We start from the raw sequence: 27,946 nt of genomic DNA on the forward strand, positions 1-27,946 counted from the left end.
TATAACAAACCCATTTTTATTTCTTATAGTCCATGTGCATAAAAATATGAAAATGTTTGCAGTATTACCACTTAGTGTGAAGATGGAGGATCCAAAGTCTTCTTGGTGTTTTCTCTATTTTTCCAGTTTTTTCCTTACAATAAACATGCATTACCTTTGTAATTAGAAAAGAAGGGATGGTTGGGAGTGAATTGCACAAGTATTATAAAGTGCTGCGTACCTGACAAAGTATTCTACCCCGAGACTGCCACCCTCAAAAGGCAGTTAACTACTGCTACTATTCATCACAGCAGGAGGGGTGCTGTTCGGGCACCCCAACTTTAAATGAAGCCTGCAAGGTGGAACACACATTGCCAAGTTCAGCCCTTTTAACTGCTGTAGGAACCATGCCCCTCATCCCAGCTCTACAACTTACTAGCCCTGTGCTGTTTCTTCATCCGTTAAATGTGGTAAAAGTATTTTGCTTACAGGAATGTTGGTTTAAATGAATTAATGTTTCATATATAACAGAACCCAGTACACAGCAAGCCTTATAAACATTGGTTGTTATTTTCTCCCAAAACAAAACTGCTGGATGGTGCCCCACTTTGGACATAGAAATAAATGTCTTGGGCAGAAAGATATTTATGATAACATCAAGTCTTTGCAAGTCAACACAAAAATAGATTAATTTTTCCCTTTACAGATAATTTATTGATCACAAACCCTTACTTAAAGTTCTCGTAACAAGGTTTCCTGCCATCCTTGTAAGGAGAGAAAAAGTGTGGGGGAAGTGTACATTCCAGAGCACTCTACAGTGTAAGAAACAGGCTGAGGCTCTTCAACAAACCACAAAACCTTAGTGAAAGTCACATTCATACATCATGAGTTTGTATAAACTCGTGTTTTTCCTGAACCAACATTTAAAACATAGAAATTTAATGAACCCAAACTGTACAAACTGCCAGAAACTAGACACTACTTTTCCTTTTTAATGTTCCGAAATCCTTATTGTAGTTGTTTAAACAAGTACAAAATGAAGTCAACAAGGAGAACAGATTGCTGATCATTTTAATTTATAAAACAGACTGCATGCTGTATGGGCAGAACCAAAGGTAAAAAATCTTCACTAGCTTACATTTTGTTCATGACATGGCCAGTGTATAAACACTACCTAAAAACATAGTACGTTTTTCCAAGACAGTAATAAATATGAAACGAAAGAGTAATAAGAATTCAACAATTCTCAAATAGATACTCATCAAAATAAGGTAAGTCTAATGTGTCATTTGCTAAAGAATTTAATGCTGAAGTGGAAAAAAAGTCATCAAAAATATCAGTCTTCATGGAACTTTCCAAGTTCAATGTTCTAACGCAGGCATTATGAGTTAGTGGGTCTGGCTGCACTTCGCCCTGAGTTTTCTTGGTGGGGCTGCAATAATTATGTTCCTGTCTCAGGTGTGTGTTCTGGGGAAGACCATTTAATTCATCAGGTACTGGTGCTGGGGTATGGTTGTCTCCCACCTCCAAATACCTAAGGTCAGCCCCCCCGTTCTCTGAGAGCTCTGTCGCAACAACAGTGGTAGGAGACAATAATTCCGCTAAAATTTCTTCGTGAGTCTGACCACCGTATGGGGAAACACTAGGAATAGTGGTTCCTCTTGCTTTATTATCAGCGATATCAATTTGATATTGTAGTTCTTTTAACAAATCTTCTATTGATTCACCATCGTTTGGAGACCCGCAATGGGACACGTGTTCTAAATTTTCACTTGGAAGTTTTCCATTTGGGGGGGAAGACATAAGAGCAGCTAATTTCTTCTTTTTTGCCTTAAGTTTTTTCAGAAGTTTTAGGCGAAGTTTATGAATCGGACCGTCAACGGAGTCTCCATGGTTTGCTGAAGAAACACCACCTCCATTTCCATGAGAACTGTGGTTGAGGTGAGCTCCGTAAGTGGCTTCTTCACACTCTCTCAAACCGTGCAGGTCAGCAGGAACATCGGCGTGTACAGAAGCCGCGCTCCCTGATGGCGGCTGACTTGCTAATGGGGCACTGGCTGCTGGGGGCTGACTCGCACACCGCCGAGCTTTCCTGGATGCCCGGTTAGTCTTCTGGTGTTTACCTTTGGTTTTAAAGCCACCAAAATTACTTGCCCCCTTAACTGAGGGCTGCAAATCAGTGACAGCGTTTCTATTATGAGCTGAAACACACGGTGGCATAAAGGAAGCACCCTTGCTCAGTAAGCCTTTAACCCAGCTTCCCACAAATGGCTTCTTCTGATTTTCTTTCAGCGATGGATTCTGTAAGGACTTAGCTGTTACGGTCTGAGAAAATGCTGCAGTTTCTCTTTTCTTCAAATGAGACACCTGAGGTGTGACATGTTGGTCTGGTTTTAATTTCTCAGTTTTTGGTGACAGGAATTGTTTTAAGGGAGCGTCCTTCTCTAAGGCACCTGTGCCCTCAGTTTCTAGCGACTTTACTCCCGGAAGAAGCCCCGCAGCCTGAGCCTCAGACACAGGTTTAGTGAGTACAGTGCTTTCTGTATGTGGCTGTACTGACTGCATGTTGGTCGCTGCAATCGGAGACGGAAAGCGTAAATCTATAGACTGGTCATGGGTGAGCTTCTCCTTACATGGAGCTGACGCTGAAGAAGCCATTAGCGACTCTTGTGATTGCAAAGTGTTTGTTCTGCTGACAACTCCAGTTTTTGCCACAGGTGTATTTCCTAATGGGAAACCTTCAGAGCTAACCTGTCTTGCGTCAAGTGTCAAAGGTAAAATATTACTGCCAACCAAACCTTTCGGACCTGAAAGGAAACAGTGTCCACGAGCTGCAGCTTCATCCCGGGAAAGAGTATTAGGAGCAAGTGCCACATTTGTGGGGTGACTTCCTGAGGGCGTGTCAGCGGAGGCAGCCTCACCCGCGGAACATAACGCTGGAGGTACCGGTTCCACGTCCCCGAAAGCATGCTGATCATTAGTCTTTTGAAGTGGCAGACAGGCAGATGCCTTCCCTGTCACTTGGGATACTTTTCTTTCCCAGATAACAACATGTATCTCTGCGGCAGGGACTTCGAAGTTCTCACGCCTTTCGGAACATGGGCCCTTCAGGTCGTCACACTCCAGCCAACTTCCTGGGGGGGGGGGGAGGAAAGCGGAAGAAGCGGGACATTCAAAACCACCACCCTAGGTTAACCTTCTGCTGGCCATCTCAACCATCATCATCGAACAGCCACGAAAGGAGAACACTTGAAACATGACCCTATCCGTGTGTCACCACTTTTCTCTGCCAAGTGTGTAAGTCCTAATTTGGATAATAAAGTTATGGATTAACAGCCAGAAAAGCGAAAAACTGAGCTAGTTTCTACCCTTTCCTAAAATATCCACAAAAATCATGACAGAAGTATATTTAACTTCTGGGACTAACAATACAGTACCACGGAATTTATCCAGCAACATCAGAAAAGAGATTTCTTTCCATGTATATGACTTCTCAAGATGAATGAAACTGTTATCTCAAGTACCAACATTTGTTTCAATTCTTCTTTTCGGTTAAAAAAGAAAGCTTAGGTAATTAGGTATCTTGCTTTTTTTCCCCCTGAGCCTGTTTTCTCATTTGTCAAGTGAAAATGAGAAAATGGATGATAAGGGAGAAGGTTAATCCCCCTGCACACATACAAAAACTCAAGTAAAACCACTCAAGTAAAACCTGCTTAAGTTTATGCAGACGTGCCTTACAAACCACCTGAACCACTGCCTCTTATTCTACACCCATCAGAACTTTGAGACTGTTGCTTGCCTTTGTCAGTGGTTCTCTACTACATGTGCGTATTAGAATCACCTGATTAATAGTTGGATCCAATCCTCAGACATAGACCATTGGTCTAGAGGAGAACCAGGACATCTTTAAAATAAGCTAACTGTGATTTTTATATGCTGCAGGGTTGGAAACCATCTAACCTCTTCTAACTGAAGAGGATTTTTCATTCCCTAGAATGCAGTCAAAAGTTAAAATAAGTTGGCTTTTCAGTTTCTGTTGAAGTTGAGAACCACTTCCTCCCAAATTCTGAAGTAGGGTTAAAACTTTGTATTAAGTTTCAGTTTACTAAGTGATTTTATAACACACTGTGTCATCAATCCCAGGAGGAAAGTATCATATATGAGAAGTGTACAAACAAGATAAAATAGAAAAATAAAAAGATATCAAAGTAGCCTGATATAATACTTTAAGGGGACTGGGTTATCTCGGCAAAGTGAACATTGTAAGGAAAACAATTCAATAGTGAACCTCATTAGACAAGTGGACATTAGCAAAATCCATGAGCTGTACTTTCACTGAAAAGTTTAATTATTTAAATAAAGGCTTTAGCTTGACTGTAGCTATTAGCAAACTACCATGTTTCCCTGAAAATAAGACCTAGCCGGACCATCAGCTCTAATGCGTCTTTCGGAGCAAAAATTAATGTAAGACCAGGTCTTATTTTACTGTCTTATTGTACTTATTTTACTGTAATATAAGACCGGGTCTTATATTAATTGTTGCTCCGAAAGACGCATTAGAACTGATCGTCCGGCTAGGTCTTCTTTTCAGGGAAACATGGTATGGATTTCAGATATTCCATGTCACACTGAGAGAAGGCTACATAGTCTGTAATGTCTAATCGTCTCAGAAACAGATATTTACTTTATATTACCAACAATTGCAACTAAGCAAAACTTGTTTTATTTGGATTTTTTTCTCAATTAAAAACCTTCAGTACCATGTACTTTCTTTTTAAGAGAAGTACAAGGTTATATACATAGAAAAATCAAAACTGCCACCATTCATTTTTCTATACTGAACACGTATTACTCATGCAATAAAGACAAAAATTAAAAGCAAATATATTAAGTGGAAAAAAGCAAACTGTAAAGCAAACTTTAACATGACTTCATCGCCTGTCTAAAAAAGAAACATGCATATGCATATGGATACCCATAAATATGCTGATAGAAGCAAAGTGAAAAGTTAGGAGTGGCTCTAAACCATAGCGACAATGTAAAGGACAGGGCAAAAGAATTAAAGGCAAAGGTAAGATAAACAGAGAAAAAAAGAGTCAAGGCAAAGTTTGTCTAAAAAAAATACCAAGTTTAGTCTCTATGTCTATTATCATAAAAGAGAAATGTTTAAACACTTACCATCAGCACCTAAAATCCATGTTATAAAATGATTATTTGCGTGGTACTGAATTACAGAAGTTATTTGATAAAGACAGCCTTCAAAAGGAAATGAGTAGGGCTGCAAGTCATTCCGCGGCAAGCCCTCTACAAAATGCAACATGAATACGGGAGATACTCTGTGGAGAGAAAGGAAGAGAAGACAAATTTAATGCCATGTGCCTGGTTATACGAAAGATGGTCTGGAATGAGTCATGCAGCTTTCAAGGCTAACTGCACTCATTTTTCTTGAGCACCTCCAGATGTATGCCTTAATTAGAAATAGAGCACTTATTCTGAGACGTATGTAATGTTAAACCTTCCTCAGAACAGGATCACTCACAGTTGGAAGCCATCATGCAAAAAGGCTCTAACACAGACTATTAAAAATTGCTCTGTAAGCTGCAGAGATGCGTCGGCTTAAAGACGTCTCAGTAACTACTCTGTAGAATCAAAGGAAAAAGCCAGACCTGTTAGAATTTTCTTTGGTATCAAGTGCCCAAATGAACTGCGTTTGTTAGGGGGGGACAGGTAATATGTGAAACAAAGTCACAAGCCTAAGATGTGAAATAAGCATTTAAAAAACTCCAACATGTTAATAATTTAGTCTATTTCTTCCCGTTATCTCAGGAAGTAGAGAGATTCATCAAATTAAAATTTCCATGTAGGAAGTTTAATTTGTAACTAAGTAGGGAATAATATACAACATACTAGTTGATTTACTATAAACTTTAACAAGACATCATAATGTCAAAAATACGTCATTACAATAACATTCCAAACTAGAAAACAGAACCCAAAGATGAGCCTCAAGGAACTAAACAAACCACTCAGGATTTAAAAAAAATGTTGAATATCTCTCTTCCCAATATTTAAACAGCTGTCAAAACTTACTAAGTTTATCAAAACGTATTCACCTGAAAATGAACTTGAATCAATGTCCAAAATGCAGATTACTCAGACTGACAAGGATAATATGTAAATTAGCTGATGTCGATCATTCTGTTAGAGAATAATCGTCTTCAAAATGAAAGTACCTACACACAGAAAGTCCTGAAAACTGTCTGTAACGCTCAACTCCCCTTCGTTTTGATCTTGCCTATTTCGTCCATGTAACATGCCACTGACTGTAAAATGCACCACTGTGAAAGAACACCGCCAATTACACGACCATGCCATCCATGTTTAGATGTATTCCCATTTCAAATGTTACAATGAGAACAGTGCACTTTGCATCAGTGATCCACAGAACTAGACATATATTCTCACAGCTGGAAGTGCAGGCACTTGCCTCACTCTTTAAGTACTAATATTCAGTTCTCTTGGTGTCCTGGGACCTCTTTTCAAGACAGCTCCTGAGACTGGTTACTACACAACATCCTCTTGTTGATCCCAGGAGTTTCCTACCTTCTTTGTGTGAGTTTGCACATGGGAATGTTAAATAGGCAGGTTTTCTTTTCTTTCTTTTTAATTGGGGAATATTGGGGAACAGTGTGTTTCTCTAGGGCCCATCAGCTCTGGGTCGTTGTCCCTCAATTAAATTTGAGGGTGCAGCTCAGCTCCAAGTCCAGTTGCCATTTTCAATCTTTAGCTGCAGGAGGCTCAGCCCACCATCCCATGCGGGAATTGAACCGGCAACCTTGTTGTTCAGAGCTCGCGCTCTAACCGACTGAGCCATCCAGCCGCCCAATAGGCAGGCTTTCTTAATGGCACATTTAAGAACTGGTACAACTTATAAATGATGGCATCTTGGAGTTGAGAAAATAAAGCATGTGCCTCCTCTTCCTCTTCTAGTTTATTTTCCTCCTGAGTCCCCAAGACTCTCGTGTCCTCTAAAAGTGACAGCATCTCCTACCCATAACTTTAGCTTATCTCATTTCCAGTGTCTCGGGTGAGGGTAGCAATTCACCCCTAGCCTGACTTTGTCCCCAGGTTTCTTCCTACCCACAGTGCCTGGAGTACCATGGCCCACGCTCAGAGCTGAGGACAGCAAGTCAGGTTCTGACTCACCCGCAGGAAAACTGGGTGGGGTGGGTTAAAGGGACCTGGCCCAGCAAATTTCAAGCTGAGATCCAATTGCAGTCATCTCCCCGGTCAGGAGGTTCCACCCCTTCTATTATAAGGATCTACCCTCAGCAAAGGTGAGAAAATAGCAGAGAGAGGAAGCCAGCAGGAAGGGAGCTATGCGCAGGAACCCAGAGTCTCCAACCCGCAAACAGCTGCTGTAATGGCTTGAGTACAAGGTTTTGACTTTCATCCCAACTAATATAATAGAATAATTCCTATTTTTTATTTTAGAAAATGCAAATTTAACAATGTGAATGTATTACTTCTGAATTGTAATAATGTAGGCTTTAGGCAGAAAAAAGTCTGCAAATGTAATTTTTAAACCTTATTACATGTTAGTCCTATTACATCATTGTTTGAACTATTTCAGACTCCGACAAAAAAATAAAAAGTATGAGTAAAATCAGGTGTAATTCAAATAATTAGAATTGGTTCATGTTAACTGTAAACTAGAAAATACATCTTTAGAAAAAGTCAACGGTTCAACAAAGGTTTACAAACGTGTTCTTTGGAGGTAGTTCAAAGATCTCATATATAATAATGCACTTTCTGCCAAACAATGAATTTAAATTCGGAAACATAATTTTAAATATTTTATATATCCGTATTCCATCTGAAATTTTGTAAGTGAAAGCAGTTTATCTGCTTTTGAAAAGTCTCAAAATCATTGTATTAAGACACTTTAATAAGCTCTGTAAGCACAGAACAGAAATGTCTTATTTCTTTCTACCACTCCCCTATCCTTTACAAATTGTTGTTGTTGTTTTTTAAGATCACTGTTAGAACTGAAGTTCAAATAAATAAGCTTTCAAATGACAATCAAGGATCGTGTATGACCAGATTCCTAAAGGAGATTGTGGTGGTAATGAGAATGAAACAGTCTACTTCAAGAGTTTGTGAAATATAATTAAATCAGTTCTATATCAGCTGCTTCATATCGCCATGCTCTGAACATAATCCCTAAACACACTACTTAAAGAAAAGTAGCAGATTTGGACCCGCTAATTATCATTCATCTGATTTACCAATGGACTCTTTGTAATGAGAACATATTACAGACATAGATTATCTGAGACAAGGTGTTCAGAGAACTTATAACACTGTCAGTTTTTAGAATGCTGTAAGACTGAATTATGCATGATATCATGACGGGCATAATTACTTTTAAGTTATCCCTACAAACTATATTAAATTTGTTTCTAAATTCCATTAAACACCAACAAATCAAATTATACAAATTTCAAAGTAAAAATCTACAAAGGACTTTATAAAGACACTTTCATTTAAATTTTCAGTGAAACTTTACATGCTAGTTCAATTTACTTCTGAATACAATAATGTCCAAATTATAAATTCTGCTTATAAATTGACCCACAGGAACTCTACACACATTTTCCGCTGAAACACTGATACCTAACAGATACATTTCCAGATCAGAGCGTAAATCTTTAATGTAAGTAAAGCAACATATTTGTATAAATACAAATTTTATGTTGCAACAAAATAGTAGTGTGAGTTTCTCTTCAACGCTGAGTATAAATACTTAGATTAAATGATATACACCAAGAAGCCTCAAGTGGTGCAGAGGTGCAGGTGGCACAAGCCACACCTGCTGCCCTTTGACCTCCTCATCAAGGAGAGGCTCCCTCAACACTTAGATCTCAACGAGGGAACTCAGGCAGCCGACACAGACTGTGGACTTCCGGCTAAAGAGATCTTTCTTACTCTGCCCTCCCCCTCAAATGCTATCAGATAGTGAAGGACTAAAACTGGGAATAAACCAAGAAGACAAAGAAAAGCAAAGGAGATGTGAGCAAACAAGACAAGACGACGATAAATATTCAGGAGAAAAAAGCAAACAGGAAAGTGGTCAATCAGATGGCAGAATGGATGAAGTGATGATGGAATGCTACCGAGTGGGCGTACTGCTGAGAAGAGAACCCCTAAGAGACTCCATATCGATAGGCAACAGTTGCAGAATGGGTGGTTAGGCCCTGGGCTAAAAACTGGGCTAGTGAACGTGTGTACAACGTGTGTACAGAGTACTCCCAGCACCAGGCCCAGACTGAAACCCTGGAGCAAAAAGGCGAAAGGCAGCAGAAACAAGGTTCCCAGGGAAAAAAGGGAAGGAAGACTCAAAAATTGTGTAGCATCTGAGTGTTCAGAAAATTACTGAGTGTTTGAAGAATTTGTAAAAAAATCAATGTGTATATAAACAAAGCAAATGAAACAAAAGGCGATGAATAATTCCAAGAAAAACAGTTACGAAAGAAATGAAACATAAGCATGTATACTGCTGGCTAGACAGGGGATATGTGCATGTTCATAACAAACAACGTGTGATTTAACCAAAAGGTAATCACACTGGAAGGACAGGAGGTTCAGGAGAGATGGGCCCCAGACCCTGGCTGAGAGCCCTACCACTCAACTGCTATCAAAGGAGAAGGCTGGACAGAGGTGGGACTCATGCTTTTGAAGAGTCAAAGTAAATACCAGCTGAAAGGTTTAAAGCTGCCTGGAGCTGGGGTATGAGGGGCACTGTCTTTTCTTCCTTTTTAAGTCTTGGCACTATGAGGTTGATAATTGACTACTTGGATGAAAGCAAACCTTTAGGAAAGATTCTGCGGGGTTTCTTGGCACATCCAAGGGCATCAGAAAAGGTAAGATATGACTATCACTGGTTCTTTATTACATCAAATTATACCTCAAAACATTTCCTTATGTAGAGTTCAAGACAACAGAAAATGAAGGTTAAAGAGGACATACACGTGTGTGAGTGCATGAGCAAGGGAGACAAACTGCCTAAAGTGGGAATGACCTGGGAGTTTAGACGTGGGGCTTCTGAGAATGCTAGAAAAGGTAATTCTGGCCATGGCTCCCACTGAGCTCAAGCAGAAAGGCTGGCAAAACATAAGGAAACCACATCTGCTCAAGGGCAGCAGAAAGCTTACAGGAGGATGAAGAACTAGCAGGCTGAAGTCTGGGAGGAGATGGAAATTCAGAGAGATGAGCCTGTGTGGCTCATTTTTCAATCACCGTAGTTCTTAAATTAGATTAAGGAAATCCCAGAATTCTAGCGACTCCAGTCACTTGGTGGAGGAGAGAAAAATTGAAGTTTAATATCCTTAAAGGGAGAAAAAAGGCAGATGAATGAAAGGCACTTGTAGGAGCGGAGGGTGAGCTCTTCAGTGGCGTTAGCATTTTGGTGATCCACAAATACGTGTTAACTCAAACTTCTGCACAATACGTTATAGTCATCACTTTCAATTCTACACATTAAAAAATATGTAAATCCACTTTCACGTTGTTTTAAACTCCATAAGGCGATTTGAACTCACTTTTCCAATACCATTTTTCTTATCTGTGACTTATTGTTGCAACTGTTGCATGGACCAAAATGGGCAGCATTAAGTGGGTGCCACTCAGGAATGACATTTGTAAAGGTGACCAGATTCTTCATACACCTATAAAAACAGAAGACAACTTAAATTCATTTAAATCTAATTCATTCGTGTTAATTTAAATCAATGTCTAAAAGAAAAGGCACTCTCCTTCATTTGTTTATTCATCCTTAACCAACCGTACAACAAATGAATAGGCGTAACCCTAGGAAAGCTCTCTGTGAAGACTCTCCACGTTTATTCCACAGAGTTTTTCCACTATGAGATGAAGAACCTGTTAAAGGCAGGGTTTCTCAAGAGTGGAACCACCGACAAGAGCAGCACCATGAAATTCGCACTGGGTAAGTCTTTGTTGTGGGGACTGTCCTGTGCACTGTAGGATGTTTAGCACCACACCTGACCTCCACACTCTGGGTGGCAGTAACAGCCCCACTTACAGCAAACAGTATCTCCAGACATTGCCAAACGTCCCATGGGCCGCACACTGTCCCAGGTTGAGAACCACTGTTCTGAGGTTTTCAAATTTGTTAAGAGCTCACCCCTTAATAAATTCACAACCTGTCTATCCATTATTTACAAATCAAAACGAAAGGGGCATTTCTAAATACAGAATCAGGAATATATACAACTTAATTTCCTTGATCCTTAAAAAATTAGAACATCAGTTGTGAAAGAATTTTGTTTTTACAGGTTACACACAAGTTCTAAACTTGCACTTTGGCGTGAATACTTGACAACAATAAGCATCTAAAAAGATGATCATTAAAAAAATGTACACTGCACCTCAACGGGATTCACTTCAATGAAATCATCTTTAAAAGAACTATTATTTATTACCTAAGAGATACGTGCTTCTTTTCTAAATAACAGCAAATATTGATAAATGATAAGTGCGATAAGCACAGGCTGTGAAAAGGAGATCCATTCTCAGGGAAGCTAACATTTTAAAAGCAAAGAAGCACAAAGTAATCAACAAATGCATCTAACAGAGGAGTATACAAAACACAGTTTCCAGGAGTTCTGAGAGGTGTTCTTACTTGGCAGGGGTTCTAGGGGGAGTGGAAAGGAACGGGCTACACTCCCTATGTCCTGCTTCCCACTGAAGAATTCCTAAGAAAACCCGCACTAGGAATCTAGCAAACCATGAGTTTTCCCCTCTTCAGGTTTAAAGAAGCAAGCATTCTTTTGTTTCTGGGGCTCAAATTTTTCCTTTTAACCTCCACCTAAATGGTGGAGTGACTTCAAGATAAGGTGGGAAATGTTACCAAGGGTAGAAAGAACCCGGGAGAGAGCAGTGCTACTAATGGAAGCAAATTTTATTACTCAGAATCATTTTCAATTGAATCAATGCGTTTTAAAAAATAGAAAAACTGACCTGTTTTGATACTTGTACCCACATTGTGAACATTCAAAGTTCCAAGAAAAAGAGTATGTGAAGAGCTTTTCAATGCAGGGCTCCATTTTTAAGAGCAGGGGAAATGCAAACACAGGGCTTTCCATATCACCTTCAAAAGGAAAGGAAGAATTATAACTCATAATGAACAGAAAAAGGTAAACCCAAATTATGAACTGTTGTCTTTTCTCACTATACTCACAGTATTAATACAGGTGAACACGTACATGTAACAAAGTAAGTTATTAACTTTAGCAAGGGGAAGTTTTCAAAGCATTTTTCTAAAAAGGTCCATAATAAAGAATTATCACTTCATTCTCTATTTTTCTTCATTCTCTATCTTTCTAGACACTTACGAAAACTTCGTAAGACAAAAACATACCAGACACACATGATCTTCTCAATCTTTTTAGCTTTTCTCAGGAACAAAAATCCTCACAACTATAATAACCCTAGAGTATTACAAAAACAAAATAAAAATGTATAAATGTTTTGCTACAGATACTAAAAATAATGTAACTGGTGAAACACGGTAGAGTAATCTCAGAGTTAGAGAAAACCATTAAAAAGCTATTTCCATCCCGATTCTTGGTTGTTCTACCTGTGGAGAGCACAACACACAAGGGTTCCAGAACCAGCCTCAGATCTCCTGACTCCTCACCAGAACCCTCACCGACCACTCTTCTTCATCTTTTTATCCCTTTTTTTAAAACATTTTTATTGGGGAATATTGGGGAACGGTGTGTTTTTCCAGGACCCATCAGCTCCAAGTCAAGTCATTGCTTTCAATCTAGTTGTGGAGGGCGCAGCTCATTGGCCCATGTAAGAATCAAACCGGCGACCTTGGTGTCATGAGCACAGCCCTCCAACCAACTGAGCCAACCGGCAGCCCCTCTTCTTAACCTTTTAATAATTAAACTCCAGTAACTTTAAGATTAGAAATCTGAATTTTGTTGTCATTAAAACAAACACTGAACCATGAGTACTGTCTTCCAGTGTGGAGATGGGCAAGGAAGTCACGTGGGATTTTACATTCTCCTTTTACATTCCTTCTCTAACTGGTTTCTCTTTCCTGTCCTCTGGGGAGCTTAGATGCCTTACCAACCTGGTCTTAGAAAACAGCAGTCCTTCTATCCCCTCCCTCCCTTGGCACAGTGTCACTTCCACGGTCCAGTTCTCCCCCAGCCTGGAATTACAGTTGCCAAGACCCAGCCTGCAGGAGTCCCCTTGGCAGGACCAGAGGCAGAGCGGCAGGTGTTATCACCTAAGCGTCCTCTATAAACATCAGTAGTTACAAAGGCTCTTTGAATAGTCACTTTGTGATACAGTCCCACTGCCATTTTTGTCCAAAAACATAAAAACAAAACATAAAAACAAAACATTTTTTATAAACAGCAATACAAATCAATCTCCTAAAAATGAACATATGCAACACCATATGCGTAAACAGTGTGTAGTATAGCATGAGTTCATCATTAGTTCTCAGCCTTTAAATGCTTACTCTATTGTAACTAAACGTTAGTTGAAAAAGTAAATAATTTACTTCATAATGACAACAGAATCTTCAGGTCTAAAAATACATAAAGTTCCCAACGAATCAAAATATCATGAAGGAGCTCAAAACACAGTTAAATAAACTATTACAGATCATTTTAGGTAATTCATATAGCTCCTAAATTGATCTTAAGTATTTTTCCTTTGATTATTAAGTTTACGGGTATTTATCATAAAGCATACTAGAGAACAAAGAGCACCAGTGCTTAATTCCAATTTTTACAATCTCCTGCCTACGTTAGTGGAGCGGTTTCTTCGCCTTTAGTAACTCAGCCCCTTCGCCTTTAGTAACTCAGCCCGCACACCCCTCAGGGACCCTTTGCTGCCCCTTTGCTGCATAGCTGGTCAGGTTTTCTGTTAATAGCTCATTAATGTCTTCTGGCCATGTTGCTATGAGGTTGTCTGTCTTTTTTTAACTGATGTTCTTTGAAAGATATACTGGATATCATTCTTTCTTTGTTCTATTTTTGCCCGGAGGTTTTAAATTTCAATGTAATCATATCTACCAATCTTTTATGTATCTTATATGAGAAATTCCTCCCCACTGAGTGATAAAGTATTTACCTACATTTTCTTCCAAAGTTTTACAACTCTGCTTTTCATAATTAGGTCTTTATTATGGAGTTCCTTTCTGACTATGGTGTGAAGTAGGGATCCAATTTTTCCCCTGAATTAGGAACCAACTGTCCTGGCATCATTTACAGGCTGCCTTTTCTCTCCCCTTGTATCTGCATCACCGCCTGTCACAAGAAGACGTAACCAAAAGGGGAGGGCTCTTTCTGGACTATTCCGTCCTGCGGGCCTGCCTGTCTTCACACTGGTACACAACACTCACACTAAATTACTCTTCCGACTTATACAAAGAAGTAGAAACCATAACAATACAAAACCATAACAATAGCTTTTTCCTGTTTTAAAAAAGGAATACAGGGGCCAGTCACTGGTTAGAGCGCAGTGCTATTAATAACAAGGTTGCCAGTTCAATCCCTGCCTGGGCCACTGTGAGCTGCGCCCTCCACAACTAGCTTGAAACAACTACTTGACTTGGAGGGGATGGGTCCTGGAAAAACACACAATAAATAAAAGTTAAAAAAAGAAAAAAAAGGACTATAGACATTAAAGGAAAAGAAAATACCAAATTGAAGGCAGCAGTTACCTTTGTGGGGAGATAAGGAAGAATTGGGGAAGCATACAAGGGACCTCAGCTGTATTTGTAATGCTACGTTTCTTAAACTGTGGGGAGGGAGAGCAGAGAGGACAGTTTACAATGTGTTTTTTAAAAACAATAAACAAAATGATAACGTGGTTGATCTTAAAAGTTTAATCAACATTCCGGATCAATACAGAGTCTACTTCTCTTTCTTTAGTAGTACTTTAAAATCTTTAAAATACATGTTGCTATTCAGAACGAGAACACATACATGGTAAGATTTTACCGCGCTCTCTGAAGCAAAGATTAGATTTCATTAGTAACATCGTAAGCCCTGAAGTAGCACCTACCACTGTGGAATGACTAGTAGGAAGGATTCTATTAAATTAGAAGAGCTCGATGCTTGCCCAATTGCTGTGATTGCACAAATAATTAAAAAATCCCATCTCTGTTACAAAGAAAACCAGGCCCAAGGCAGCGGTGGAGCAAGAGGCAACTTTGTTCTAAAGGTAATAATCAGGGGTAAGAAGGATGGTGATTCAGACCTGGGAGAATCCACTATTTAGTTCAACGGATCTGGAGCCTGGACCCTGAATAAAACACCAGTTCACGCTAGGAGAGAAATGATACCTGGCAAGTGCAGCCCCTTGGGTCTGTACTCTGCTGATCTTCTGGAAAAGACTCCTTTGAAATGAGTGTCCACCCAACAGATCAGGTGTTAGGGTAAGGAAGGGGACTGACTACTAAAGAGCCCGGGGAAAGTTTTTAGGGTGATACCAGAATGTCCTACATCTCAGTTGTGGTAATGGTTACACAACTACATACATTTAAAAGGGTTTTATTATATGTTAATTATGCTTTGATAAAAAGGAAAAAAAAGAATATCTATTCCATCTGAGTTTCCACCTGATGATAAATTAGATAGGTCCTCTAGACCTAGAGGAGGCAATGCCAAAGATTTGGCAGATGGAAAATCTGTTTACTATTATAACCGTAAACTTGCATCTGTAGGAGTTAATAAAAAAACAAGATAATAAAATTAGGGGACAAATGTGGGACAAAAAAGTAAGAGATACTACCATGCAAAAAAGACACTGCTTCCAGACACGATTATCGGGATCTGATGAAATAATGCCACTCCTTGAGAGAAAAACTTGTTGAAGGCACTGATATTCTACGCGATTTAATATGGGTAACATATTAATAGAGGTACTACATATTCTGCTACTACGATATTAATAAGAGAGTTAATACAAGGACAAAGAGAAGTAAAACAAAAAGACATTCCCCAGCAACAAACACACCAACAAACCACTACAGCTCCTTTGTGCTACACTAAAAACATTTAGAAAGATCCAAAGATCCTCGCCCTTGCTCCACTAGGCTCCCAGAGGCCAAACGCCAATTCAAAGGACGAAGCAGGTGCCTCTTTTTAAAGATTACGAAAACTTTCCCAAAAGGTATCAGTATTATCTCTCCTTGTATTCTACTGGCAAAAAGTGTACCACATGTCCATTCCTAAACCAATCACCGCAGAGGAGCAGAATTACCCTGGGGTGTAGACCAGAGATTCTCAACCCGGTGCACCAGTAAGAATCACGTGGGAGCTTCTAAAGGTTCCATACCCGAGCTCCATCCTCGAGAGCCTTTTAATGGGCCCCTAGCACTAGCATTTACTTTTGAATTCCCTAGGTGTGTGCTAATGCACAGTCCAGGCCAAAAATGCTGGACTAATCTACTGGGGGAAAGCACTGAAAAAACAACCAGAGGTGTACCCCGAGGCTTCCCCTACAGGTTCTGGGGCTGCAGCCACTCAAGGGGTAGGACCCAGCCTGCATATTTACATGGAACAGCTCTGCCCACCAACGATTTAACCAGTAGTCAATTCCTAACCAACTACCCCGGCTCTCTCCCAAGAATCTGATCATCTAAAGTAACAAAACAATATTATCTTTCCTTATCATGTATTTCTTTACGGTCGACGAATAATACAGTTAAATTACATAGATTACTTACCTAACGTGCATCTAAGCTGAGGCTGAAGTCTAATAAAAATTGCATCTCTGACTTCATTCAGACAGGTCTCTATCTTTGCAAATATTTCTGAAGAACTTTTTTTACAATCTCCACCTAAAAATAAAATACAGAACATTATCAATTCCTCATCAGTCTATACCTTTTCAAAGAAAATGAATACATTACCAAGAATGAAAGTTTATCAGTCAATACGTGTTGAAAGCCAGAATTCCACCATTCTTCCTCCTCTCTGTGGGATCTACCACATATCCCCTCAATATCTCAGTGTCCCCTCAACAGCACAGCGTCACTGATACTGACTGCCGGGCACAACCTCAGGGAAGGTCTTCCTCATCCGGCAGGCCTAGCAGGAGCTGAGCTTTCAGATACTCTGCCCGTCTCGGACACGGCCGAGGCTCTCTCTCTTTACATGTGATTATTCCTCGTGCTACAGACAACGTCTGTTTGGTCCCCTTTGATTGAACTTAGCTGGATCATAGGAGCAGAAAAAGCTATAAGGAGTCTTAATGAATTATGATTAATTCCCAAACTAACATTTGGCATAAATGCCTCCTTTTATATCTTTTTTAGGGGTGGGGGTGGGATGGGAAGGGTCTTCAATGACATCATAGCATTTTTATAATTCCATATCCTGCATTTTTCACTCAAATGTGCTTCATTAAAAACTCTGCAGGCTAGTTATTGCACTCCGACTAAACGTTTTTATTAACCATCCCCCTATCTCTGTACACTGGCTTCGTTTTCCACTGTTATAAATACTACGATGACAAACATCTTTGGGCACATACCTGTCCACGTTTCTGATAATTTCTTTAGGATAAAAGTCCTCAAAATGGAATTACTGTGACAGAAACTATCTAAGATTAATAAGAAAATTATTTTGAATAAAAGCCTTCATATGCATGATTCTAGTTACTCTTAAACAACAAACAGGTCTTTTCACTCAAATCTCTTCCAAATAAATAATCCATACGTCCTGATTACAAGCATCAACCACAATCTTTATTTGACCATGCCAAAGAGAGAACACTTATGAGTCAAAGTAATGCAGCTCAAACAAACGTAATTAAAACCATGTAAATACTACTTTGCTGTAAAAAATTAATATAAGATTAAGATATAAATTCAAAATTACATTCAAGTCAAAATTTGAATGAGGTATCCTTTTCTGCAGCAGTAACTGAATAATTGTCACCCACCCAGTATTGGGGTTCCTGTAAGTATAGAAAACAGGAATAGAGAGAAGATAAAAGCAAAAATGCTGTGAAAAATTGAGTTTTAAAAATTGCTAAGAAATTCAATTTCAAAGAAAGTCAAATTGAAACGAAATATTTATCTAACAAAACGACAATTTTGTAAATGTTTATACCCAAAGGTGCTGCGAGTGTTCTGAAATGTTACCTTCTACATATGAAAATGTAATTATATGCTAGTATAAGCCTTCTGGAAAGCCACTCAGAAAGAGTCTTTATATTCATATTGTAATATTCCTTCTAGGATATAATCAGCAATGGATTCAAAGAATAGATGGATAACTGTCATGATGTTTTTTCATAACAGCAAAAAATGGCAAGCAGCTTGAATGGCCATCAAGGGGAAACCATGTATAAGATTTACATAAAAGATTTCATGACCAAAGTCAAGTTGAATACAGGTGAAGATTCTTTTACTAGCAGATAGCAAGAACTAAAAAGCCCTAATAATTAAAATAGTGTGGTATTAGTTCAGGGACAGATATATAGTGACCAAGAGAATAAGAGGTAAGAAACAGCTGTATACACATACAGAATGTTATACGACAAAATTGGTATGGCAGATTAACTAACACGAAAAGTAGAGCTAGAAAAACTGGCTATGCAATGGGGAAAAAATGGGACCTTATCACACACCATACACAAATAGTTAACTCCAGCAGAATTAAATGTGAAAAGCAAATCTTGATGAGTTTTCAGTGAAAATATAGGAGAATGACCTGATTTGGGGGAAAGATTTCTTTCAAACGCCACATTACTAGCTGCAAAAGGAAAGATTAACAATTTCTGCGTATCAAAGGTATCTTTAACTCTTTTGCTGCATTAATTTGTTTTTTTTTCAAAATGTGTCAGAAATCCACAAAAAACAAAAAGTTGATATTTTGACTATTTTATGCATTTAATAAGAATAATTTGAGCTGCTTTGTATGTAAATGATATTATTTTTATGTATAAGCATTTCGGATGAATTCATTCGGATATATCTGACCATTGCAGCAAAAGGTTTAAAAAAATAAAAACACAAATTATGGAAGAAAATCAATAAAATGCACCGCAGCCATCAAATAAAAGGTAAAGACACAAGACACAAATTGGGAGATTTAGCGACACTTACCGTGTTTCCCTGAAAATAAGACATAGCTGGACCATCAGCTCTAATGTGTCTTTTGGAGCAAAAATTAATATAAGACCGGGTCTTATTTTAATATAACATAAGACCTGGTATAACACATAACATAACACCGAGTCTTATATAAGACCCGGTAATATAATACTGGATCTTATATTAATCTTTGCTCCAAAAGATGCATTAGAGCTGATGGTCCAGCTAGGTCTTATTTTTTGGGAAACACAGTATCAGACACACACAGAGCAACAAGGACATATAAAACTCATATGCACCACTAAGGACATGGCAATGGAACAAAACAGGGTCATACACAGCAAGCATTTCACACAAGAGGGAGGAGCTACACAGGAATCGCTGTTTAACCTGAGATCTGGGAAAGGCAAACCATTGTGCATAGTTCAAATAGCAAAAATCTCCAAGTGTGAGAATAACCACAGGAGACTATGGATCAGGAAGAACTCTTATACATTGCTAGGGGAAATACTGATTAGCACAGCCACTTTGGAAAACAATTGGCTATATACTGTAAACTCAGAGCCTCTGATCTGGCAATTCCGCGGATATCCAACGGAAACGCTACGGTATCCCAAGAGCCCTGCCTGAGAATAGTCACATCAGCAGTGTTTCTAATGGCAAGAAACAACCTAATGGCAGGTGAATTGATAAATGCATCGAGATATTTATAAAATGGAAATATTCTACAGCGATGCAAATCAACCAACCACAAAAGCAAGCAGCATGATGGATAAATCTTTATAGAAAGAAAAAAGGCCCCAGAAGACATAGTGTATAATATCCTTTCTTATAAAATTGAAAACAAATTAGACAATATATTGTTTAATGTATTGTTTAGACATATATATGCAGGACAAACTATTAAGAAGTACACATTTCAGGGTGCTGATACCTTTGGAGGGAGATGGAGAATGGCGTGGGAGGAACACACAGGTAGATGTACGTTACTGGGAATATTTTAATTCTTCTTGGGTTGGGGATGGGTTCATGCGTATCATATTTTATAGAAAATGAAATAAAAATATATCCTTGTGAAGAGACTTTGGGGGAGTTGTGGAATTGTGGATGATTTGTATTCAGCCGTCAATTCTGCTTTACAGCAATGTGAAACTTTAAATTTTACTTTGCTGGGCTGTGTGATGACGATCATTATTACCCCGCCAGCTAAAGACACACCAGAGCTTTTCATCTTTACTCCGATGTTTGAAAAGACTGCCTCTTGGGGGGCAGTCATGACACTGTAACTGGTGTTATCGCAAGCCTCATGACACTCTCCCTGGCTCCTTGCTCCCAGATCTCCACATAAAACAGACGCTGCTGAGGGCATCTTTCCGACGTGCTGTGAGACAACACTCACCATTAGCCCCTTGACAAATGAAAGGGAGATAAAATATTAGTACCGACCTTGAACTGCGTCCCACTGACTGGTGTGCAGCACACTGGCTTGACTGTACTTCGTAAAAAGCTGCCAGAACACAGATGCCTCCTTGGAGCACAGGTCCGTCAGCACGGCCTGTTTGACCACTTCCAGGTGCACCAGCGCCAATAAGATACAGTCTAACCAACAGAGCGCGGAAGTGTTTTTCCATTGAACACATGAAATCTGGCTGGACGGTGTGCATGTGCTCTCCAATGGCACACCCACTTCAGACGTGCCTCCTTCATTTTGAGGGGCAGGCTCCCCAGTTCCAGGAACGTCAACGGTAGTAGCATCTTCTTCAGCAGCCATGTCAACGCCGGCAGCTTCCAAAATCTCATCCTGCCCCCAGGACTCGCCGGTCTTAACCAGATTCTGGGGCCCACTGGGCAGTGAGGCAGGCCAGACTGCTGGGGCTTCATCGTGTGTTTCTCTATTATGTTTGCTGTTCGAAACTCGTTCACCACCGAGAACACTATGATCTTTAATCTTTTTGGAATCTGCTAAAGCAGGTGAATCTTTACAGTCTGTTTTCAAGAGCTTTCGTTTTTGAGGCCTACTTGGGGTGTGACGATCTTCCCAATCAGGAGAAATTAAGTTACTAAGTGATCTAGAGCCCAAAGGATAAATGCACTAGAAAGAAAAATAAAATGATAAAAACCACAAAAATTCAAATAATCTCGTTTTACTTTACTGTTTCCAAGTCATGAAAAATATGTGTGAAATTTTAGCATTAATTTGACATGAGGGTATAATATCATCAATCTAAATTTTAAGAAACTAGGGATAAAGGTGAAGCAACCCCAATGTCCATGGACAAATGGACAAAAAAAATGTGGTCTATGCACAGAATGGAATATTACTCAGCCTTTAAAAAGGAAGCAAATTCTGTCACCTGCTACAATACGGATAAACCTTGCGGACATTGTGCTAAGTGAAATAAGCCAGTCACCAAAGGATAAATGCTGTATGATTCCACTTACATGAGGTACCTAGAATAGTCAAATTCACAGCGACAGACAGTAGAATGGCCATTGCTGGGGGCGGGGGGTGGGGGGAGTGGGAAAGGTGACCTGCTGTTTAATGGATTCAGAATCTCAGTTGTGTAAGACGAAAAAGTTCTGGAGGTCTGTTGCACACCAAAGTGAATAAAACTAACACTCCTGAACTGTACACTGGTTAAGATGGTAAATTTTATGTTGTGTTTTCTTACAATTAAAAATTTCAAAAGTTGTTTTTAAAGAGGTAAAAAATTAAAAAGCAAAAAATCTTTACCAATCTCAAGCAGAGTCAGCATCCCTGCTTAATTAAAAAGAACACGACACCAGGGCCCTTTATGATTTATTGTTCTTTTCATCCATACTCCTAGGTAAGTATATTCACCAAGTCTCCTGGTCAGTTGCTTACGTGTTGATCTCACTCTCTACCTTGTACATAGGACCCAACTGTTCATCCCACAAACCCACAGATACTAGTCAGATGTCTCAAGTCTGACTGGTCCTCACCGCCTGATCTTCCCCGCCCAGTCTTCCTTTTCTCATCTCAGTGACTGGCAATTTCATCCTTCCAATCGTTCAAGCCAAACATCTGGGGCTCATCCTTGAGTTTTCCCTCTCCTACCACAGACCCCAATCTTTCAGCAAATCCTTTTGGCTCCACTTTCAAAACACGTAATAGAAAAAGCCACGCCTCATCACCTTGGTCACCACCTGCCCCCCAAGAATACTGCCACTGTCTACTAACCGGCCCATGACATATATTTTCAACCCAGCAGCCACAGCGAACCTTTTAACAGGTAAGTCACACCATGTCACTTTTCTACCAACATCCCTATGAGGGTTCTACTTTTCAGCCAGAGTGAAAACCAGAGACATTAAAATGGCTGAGAAGACCCTACTTGGTCCAGCCCCCTCCCCACTACTTTTCTGGCCCATCTTCTCTGACTCCACTTCATTTGCTGAGACCTGCTCTGCTGATCTCCTTGCTCAGCACAGACGTGGACAGGCAGCCTCCACCCTCAGGGCCTCGGACCTGCCACTCTGCCAGGGGACCGCTGCTGTCCATCTCCTTCAGGTCTCTGCTCAAAGGTCACTTTCTCAATGAAGCGCGCCCTTCACCACTCTACTTAACATCGCAGACTCCCCGTCCCCTGACAGTCCCCGTGGCTTTTTCTCCACAGCACTTCCATGGCCTCACACACAAAAATAGACAAGACTTTACTTGTCTATTTTCTTTCTCACTCTAGAATGTAACCTTGAGAGCAAGACATTTTTTACTGCTCATATCCTAGCATCTGAAACAGTGCCAACTCAAAAAAATATTTACTGAATCAATGCAAAAGACACTGATTTCTACTTGTAAGAATGCCGGGAGTTTTCTTTGAGTTGTTCCTAGCAAAGTATTTATAATCAACAGTGTGATTTAGTTGAGTTTTTTCCAAACTTGGCTCATCATCAGACTGGTCCTCAAAAGTTACAAAACTGCAGAAATCTGGGTCAACAGTACTGAATCAGCACCTGTGAGTGAGACCAGGAGCTTTTAAAAGCAGTCCAGGTGCCTCTGATGAACTGCCAGTTTACCTGGAATAAAAGTATCTGAAATTAGACTGCAGTCCAATCCCAGCACTGCTGCATTATGAAGATCCTGAGTTCTGAATGAACACTCTGCATCTGTTTTCTTGTTCACAAAATAGGAACACCTACCTTGCAAAATTTTGAGACTTAAATGTGTGTCTATAGTTTGTCAAGTATAATAAAATGTAGAATATTAAGGAATTTAATGAGCTCCTACATAAAAATTGTACCACTGGGTACAAATTACTATAATTAAACCTAATAGATATTTAGAGCCTTAAGTACATAACATGTACAGATTAATAACTTCTCCAAAACGTCCCAAAGTTAAACCAAAGTGATGGGAGAGTAACTACTATACAGCAACAGCTAACAAGCTCCCCAAAACAAGTTAAAAAAAAAAAAAAATCAATCTTGAAATGTATCTTCTCTTCTCACAAATTTAAACACAATAAAAACATACATCTTCTTGCAATAGCATACCAGACAGATCTAGAAACTGATTATCTATGTATTAAAAATGTACAGTCAAAACACTACAAAATGAGTACAAATTTAAACACTGAAGAAAAAAGCAAAAGGCTAAAAACCATGATGCTGTCTAAGATTAATACTTTACCTGCAGATCCTCACACAAACAGATAGATTCTTGAAAACTAATTCGGTAAGTCTTTAAGGCTTTTAACTTTCCCTTCTCTCTACAAGCAGGGCAATACCCATCTGACGGGATGTTAGCAGAATCGTAATTCTAAAAGAAAAATAAAGTAAATTAAGATATAGATATTTCTAGATCGTATCAAAATTACAAAACATTAAATGGAAAAGTAACCAGAAAAAAATTACAACTTTCACCTACAGGTGTCCTGGCAAGATTATTTTCAACATGGCCAATAAAACAAAAAAATGCACATAGGCTTTAAATACAGCTAATATTCTAAAAAGAATATACTGTAGTTTTCAATATTAAATTTCAAGTGTTAAAAATAGCATCAGTTTTATCTGCAGGAAAAAAAGTAATATCAATTGCCAGGGAAAATGCATGCTCCATATTTTCAAAGAATAGTGAACCATAAGGTCTATGCTTTATTTCTACTTTCACATATTAATAAAACACAGAGAGGTAAACACAGTCAAACAATCTTTCGCCATTGCTGTAAGATTTCCGTGGAAGACATGACTTTTTAGAAGTTAGTTGGTAAAATTAAAACCAAATTAAAGTCTCAAAAATAGGAGGAAAATACCCCAACTTTGCACTGAGGCAAAAAATAAGTTCACTAACTTTTCCCAAATACCCCACCATGTGGAGTGATGATACCCCTATATCAGTCCCTGGTCCAATCACTGGCAAACCATTTCCAGTCTTCGGGGAATCCATCATTCCGAGTCATTGGCTAATTTATGTCACTTGAAACATGTCAATATCACTAAGGATTTTTCAATGAACCCTGGAAAAAAAAAGTCAATAGACAATTAAATAAAAATCCTATTTACTTTGAAAAAGAGCTATGCTATTTTACAAGATGTATATACGTTAAGTATCACATATTGTGAGAACTAATATATGCCCTATGGTAAACATGTTCTGAAATTGTAATCTTGAAAACAAAATACCTACATTTATTTATAAATCTAGTAAATTTGTTGGAGGAGGGCAGAGACTGCCAATAGGACTGGTTTCCACAATAGACTCATTTAGAAGCAAATTTATAAAAACTTGTAATAAAGGTAAGTATTATTTAAAGCCAACTTATATTAGCCAGAGTTTGAAAGCCTAAGTTTTTACAGTCTACGCACAATTTGAAATAAGTATGTCAGCATTATACTAAGTACTTTTAAAAACTCAGATTCATTGTGCCATTACTTGACAGGGACAAAAGAACCCCTACTGCCTTTAACCAAGAATATGTCACCAACTGAGAACAATGCTACTTTTTAAAAGCTGCCAACAAATACTATTTCATATTAAAGTAAATGATCTGTACCAGAACAAAAATATAAACATCGTTACAGTACAAATTACACACATAACACGCTTGTTTTGAGTGTAGTCTTATGGCAGAACCACATTCAATGAAGTCAAAATTATGAGACTGGAGGTCAGTGGTAAGAAAAGTGATGCTTAAAAGTCGTTAGGTATGGACTTAAAATACAGGGAAACCAGATGCAGGAGACCTATCAGCAGAGTGAATCCCCACTAAGCAGGGATGCTGCAAAATAATTGCAAGCCAAAGTCTTTCCCAAATCTAGGAATCCGTAATTCTATGACAACTATCTCCTGGGAAACCACAGCTCCCAGGTTCACTTTAAAAACTATTATGCTTTTTGGTTCCAGCTATATACAGTTCAAACACCTTTCAAACCAAGGAATAATTTAAATAATAAAAATGTTCAGAAAGTCAGTATCAATGAGTCCCAGTTTTCAATTCTTAAAGAAATACCCCAAGGCAGAGCTTCTTAACCACAGCACTACTGACATTTTGGACCGTTTCATTCTTATTGTGAGGGCTCTCCTGTGCCTGGAATGACGTTTAGCAGCGCCGTCGACCTCTACCTCCTAGATGCCAACTGCACTCACCCCTCAGCTGTAACAACCGAAAATGTCTCCAGACATTGCTAAATGTCCTCAGGGAGCCAAAAAAAAAAAAAGGCCCCACTGAGAACCACTGCCACATGGATTAAAACAGTGTGGTGCTAAACTTTTTCTTTTTAAGCTCCTCAAAGACAACACCAGTTTATTCTCTTTGGCTGGTTCTATTTAGAATCTGCGTAGAAAAGGGAACTCTATAGGAAAGAGTCAAACTTCCATGGTTCCCGAGTGGCTAAAGGCATGGACTTTGCACTTGCAGAACTGAGTTCAGCGATTTATTTGTAAAATTGGTTGTTCTAAGAATCAAATGCAAGAATAGATGTAAACTGCTTAGCACCTGACACATAAAATTTTTACTATTTATTTGGTGTTAATTTTATATGTCACTGTAGAAAATAAAACACCTTTTATGATTCTGCAGTGTTCTCAAAAGAAAAATTGGTAATCTTTGTATCTTGAAAAAATTGTTTTTAATAAAAATTTCCATCTGCTTGAAGGAATCTAGAAAACTTTTTCACCTGGTTCTTGCTGTCTCTCAATTATAAAAGTAAAACACAAAGAGCCTTCAAATCTGCTCCACTGATCCCATCACCAACATTTCAATAGGAAAGGCAGGTACCGTGTTTCCCCGAAAATAAGACCTACTTGGAAAATAAGCCCCAGTTAACAGTGTCAGATAGACGGACACATTTAGTACGTTATGAGGATGTTCCAGAAGATGACATGACTGTATTTGAATAAATGTGGATTGTTGTCCGTGAAAAAACAAGACATCCCCTGAAAATACGCCCTAATGCGTCTTTTGGAGCAAAAATTAATGTAAGAGCCGGTCTTATTTTCGGGGGAGCACAGTAGGTTGGTGGTTGAAACCCTAAATATGAAGAACACCTGAAAACAAAGTTATGTTAAAAATACCAGAGGAGGGCTATTCAGGTCTTGCAAATACAGTTTCCTTTGTTCTAGATACAAAACCCTGGGGTGAGTCTTACAACTTAATTTGTTCCTAAATGACTGCCTTCATTGCCTTCCCTTATAACGTAGCAGGCTCCACTTCCTTGCATTTCTGCCTTATATTTTGGTATCACCATCATTCCAAACACATGCACCAGAAGCTGTGAACGGACAGTTCCTTGGAAGCGTCCCTCGTCTTCACGCAGCGAGTCACCAAGTTCTGTGGACAGCTCTTTGGACGCGCCCGAACCCCCACCTCTCCTTCCATCCCACCCACGCTCCACATCACTGCCCCAGTGCGGCTTCCATAAAACAAGTCTGCGCCTGGGTCCCCGCCCAGCTTGAAACCATCTGTGCGCACCAGCTCGCCTGCAGCAAAGCCCAAGCGGCGCAGGCTGACCCAGAGGTTGGCGCTATTCCCCAGAACAAAGCTCGCTGCGCGGGGAGCTCCAACGGGCCGTCCAGTCTGGCCCCCTCCGTTCCACTTCACCCCAGTATCTTTCACCTGACGCCCGCTTTTTCATGACTTCTTTGAGCCACGGATACTCCCCACGCCCGAGTGTGAATTCCCAGCCCCGTAAGGACCCAGTCACAGCGCAAAGAATGTGTGAAGCTGGCCCTGGGGGCAGCGAAAAGCACAGCGAGGCTCCCTTCGCAGTCCGCGTGCACAGGGAGAACCCAGACGGGCGGGTGGCGGAGCGGCGGCTCGCAGCCGTGTGAGCTTGCCCTCCGAGACCCGGCGGGCTCGGCACGGGACGGGCCCGAGGCCAGGTCACAAAGACGCGCAGCCCCGGCTTCCGGCGCCCCGCGGGGCGGGCTCAAAGCGCACCTCGGGGCCCGAGGAGACGCGAGCGCCGGGGACTCTCCCCATCGCCACGCTCCCCGGGACAGAGCAAAACAACTCTGGTTTCTCTTCAGCATTTACCTCTCCGAGCCCAAACACTTCATCTCCACGCCGTAACCCCCAGCCCCTCCCCCCGAACCCGGTCCCAGCCCCGTCCTCTCCCAGCCTAGGCCACCCTTTCAGAGCGCACACCACCTCCCAGCTCAACCCCGTTCTGTCCCCGCTCCCTACTTCGGACCTGAAAGACACTACTCCCCCTCCCTTACCTGCGGCGGGGACTCTTCTCCGCACAGGCTCGACCCGATCGCCTATTTCGGCTGGAGCTCCACACCGCGCAACGCAACGTTCCCCTCACGTTCTCCCGCTGCCTGCTCCTCCCCCTCCGGCCTCTCCGCTAGGA

At 40.0% G+C, this 27,946-nt stretch overlaps 1 protein-coding gene across 4 annotated transcripts; it reads right to left on the reverse strand.

The window, feature by feature from the left end:
• Nucleotides 1-27,946, reverse strand: USPL1 (ubiquitin specific peptidase like 1). Of its 4 annotated transcripts, none has more exons than XM_081046879.1 (9): nucleotides 27,813-27,946; nucleotides 24,480-24,609; nucleotides 23,784-23,912; nucleotides 20,579-21,224; nucleotides 16,757-16,870; nucleotides 12,019-12,148; nucleotides 10,581-10,706; nucleotides 5,158-5,315; nucleotides 1-3,113 (listed from the first exon to the last, which is right to left on the reverse strand). In XM_081046879.1, the coding sequence occupies exons 2-9, from the start codon at nucleotides 24,540-24,542 to the stop codon at nucleotides 1,216-1,218; spliced, it is 3,264 nt and encodes a 1,087-aa protein (XP_080903005.1). In that variant the 5' UTR covers nucleotides 24,543-24,609; nucleotides 27,813-27,946; the 3' UTR covers nucleotides 1-1,215. The 4 variants fall into 4 exon arrangements, with proteins under 4 accessions (XP_080903005.1, XP_080903004.1, XP_080903006.1 ...); XM_081046878.1 differs by having other exon boundaries at nucleotides 24,444-24,609; nucleotides 27,813-27,936; XM_081046880.1 differs by lacking the exon at nucleotides 24,480-24,609 and having other exon boundaries at nucleotides 27,813-27,936.

This window comes from Rhinolophus hipposideros, assembly GCF_964194185.1.
Source record: "Rhinolophus hipposideros genome assembly, chromosome: 4".
NCBI lineage: Eukaryota > Metazoa > Chordata > Mammalia > Chiroptera > Rhinolophidae > Rhinolophus > Rhinolophus hipposideros.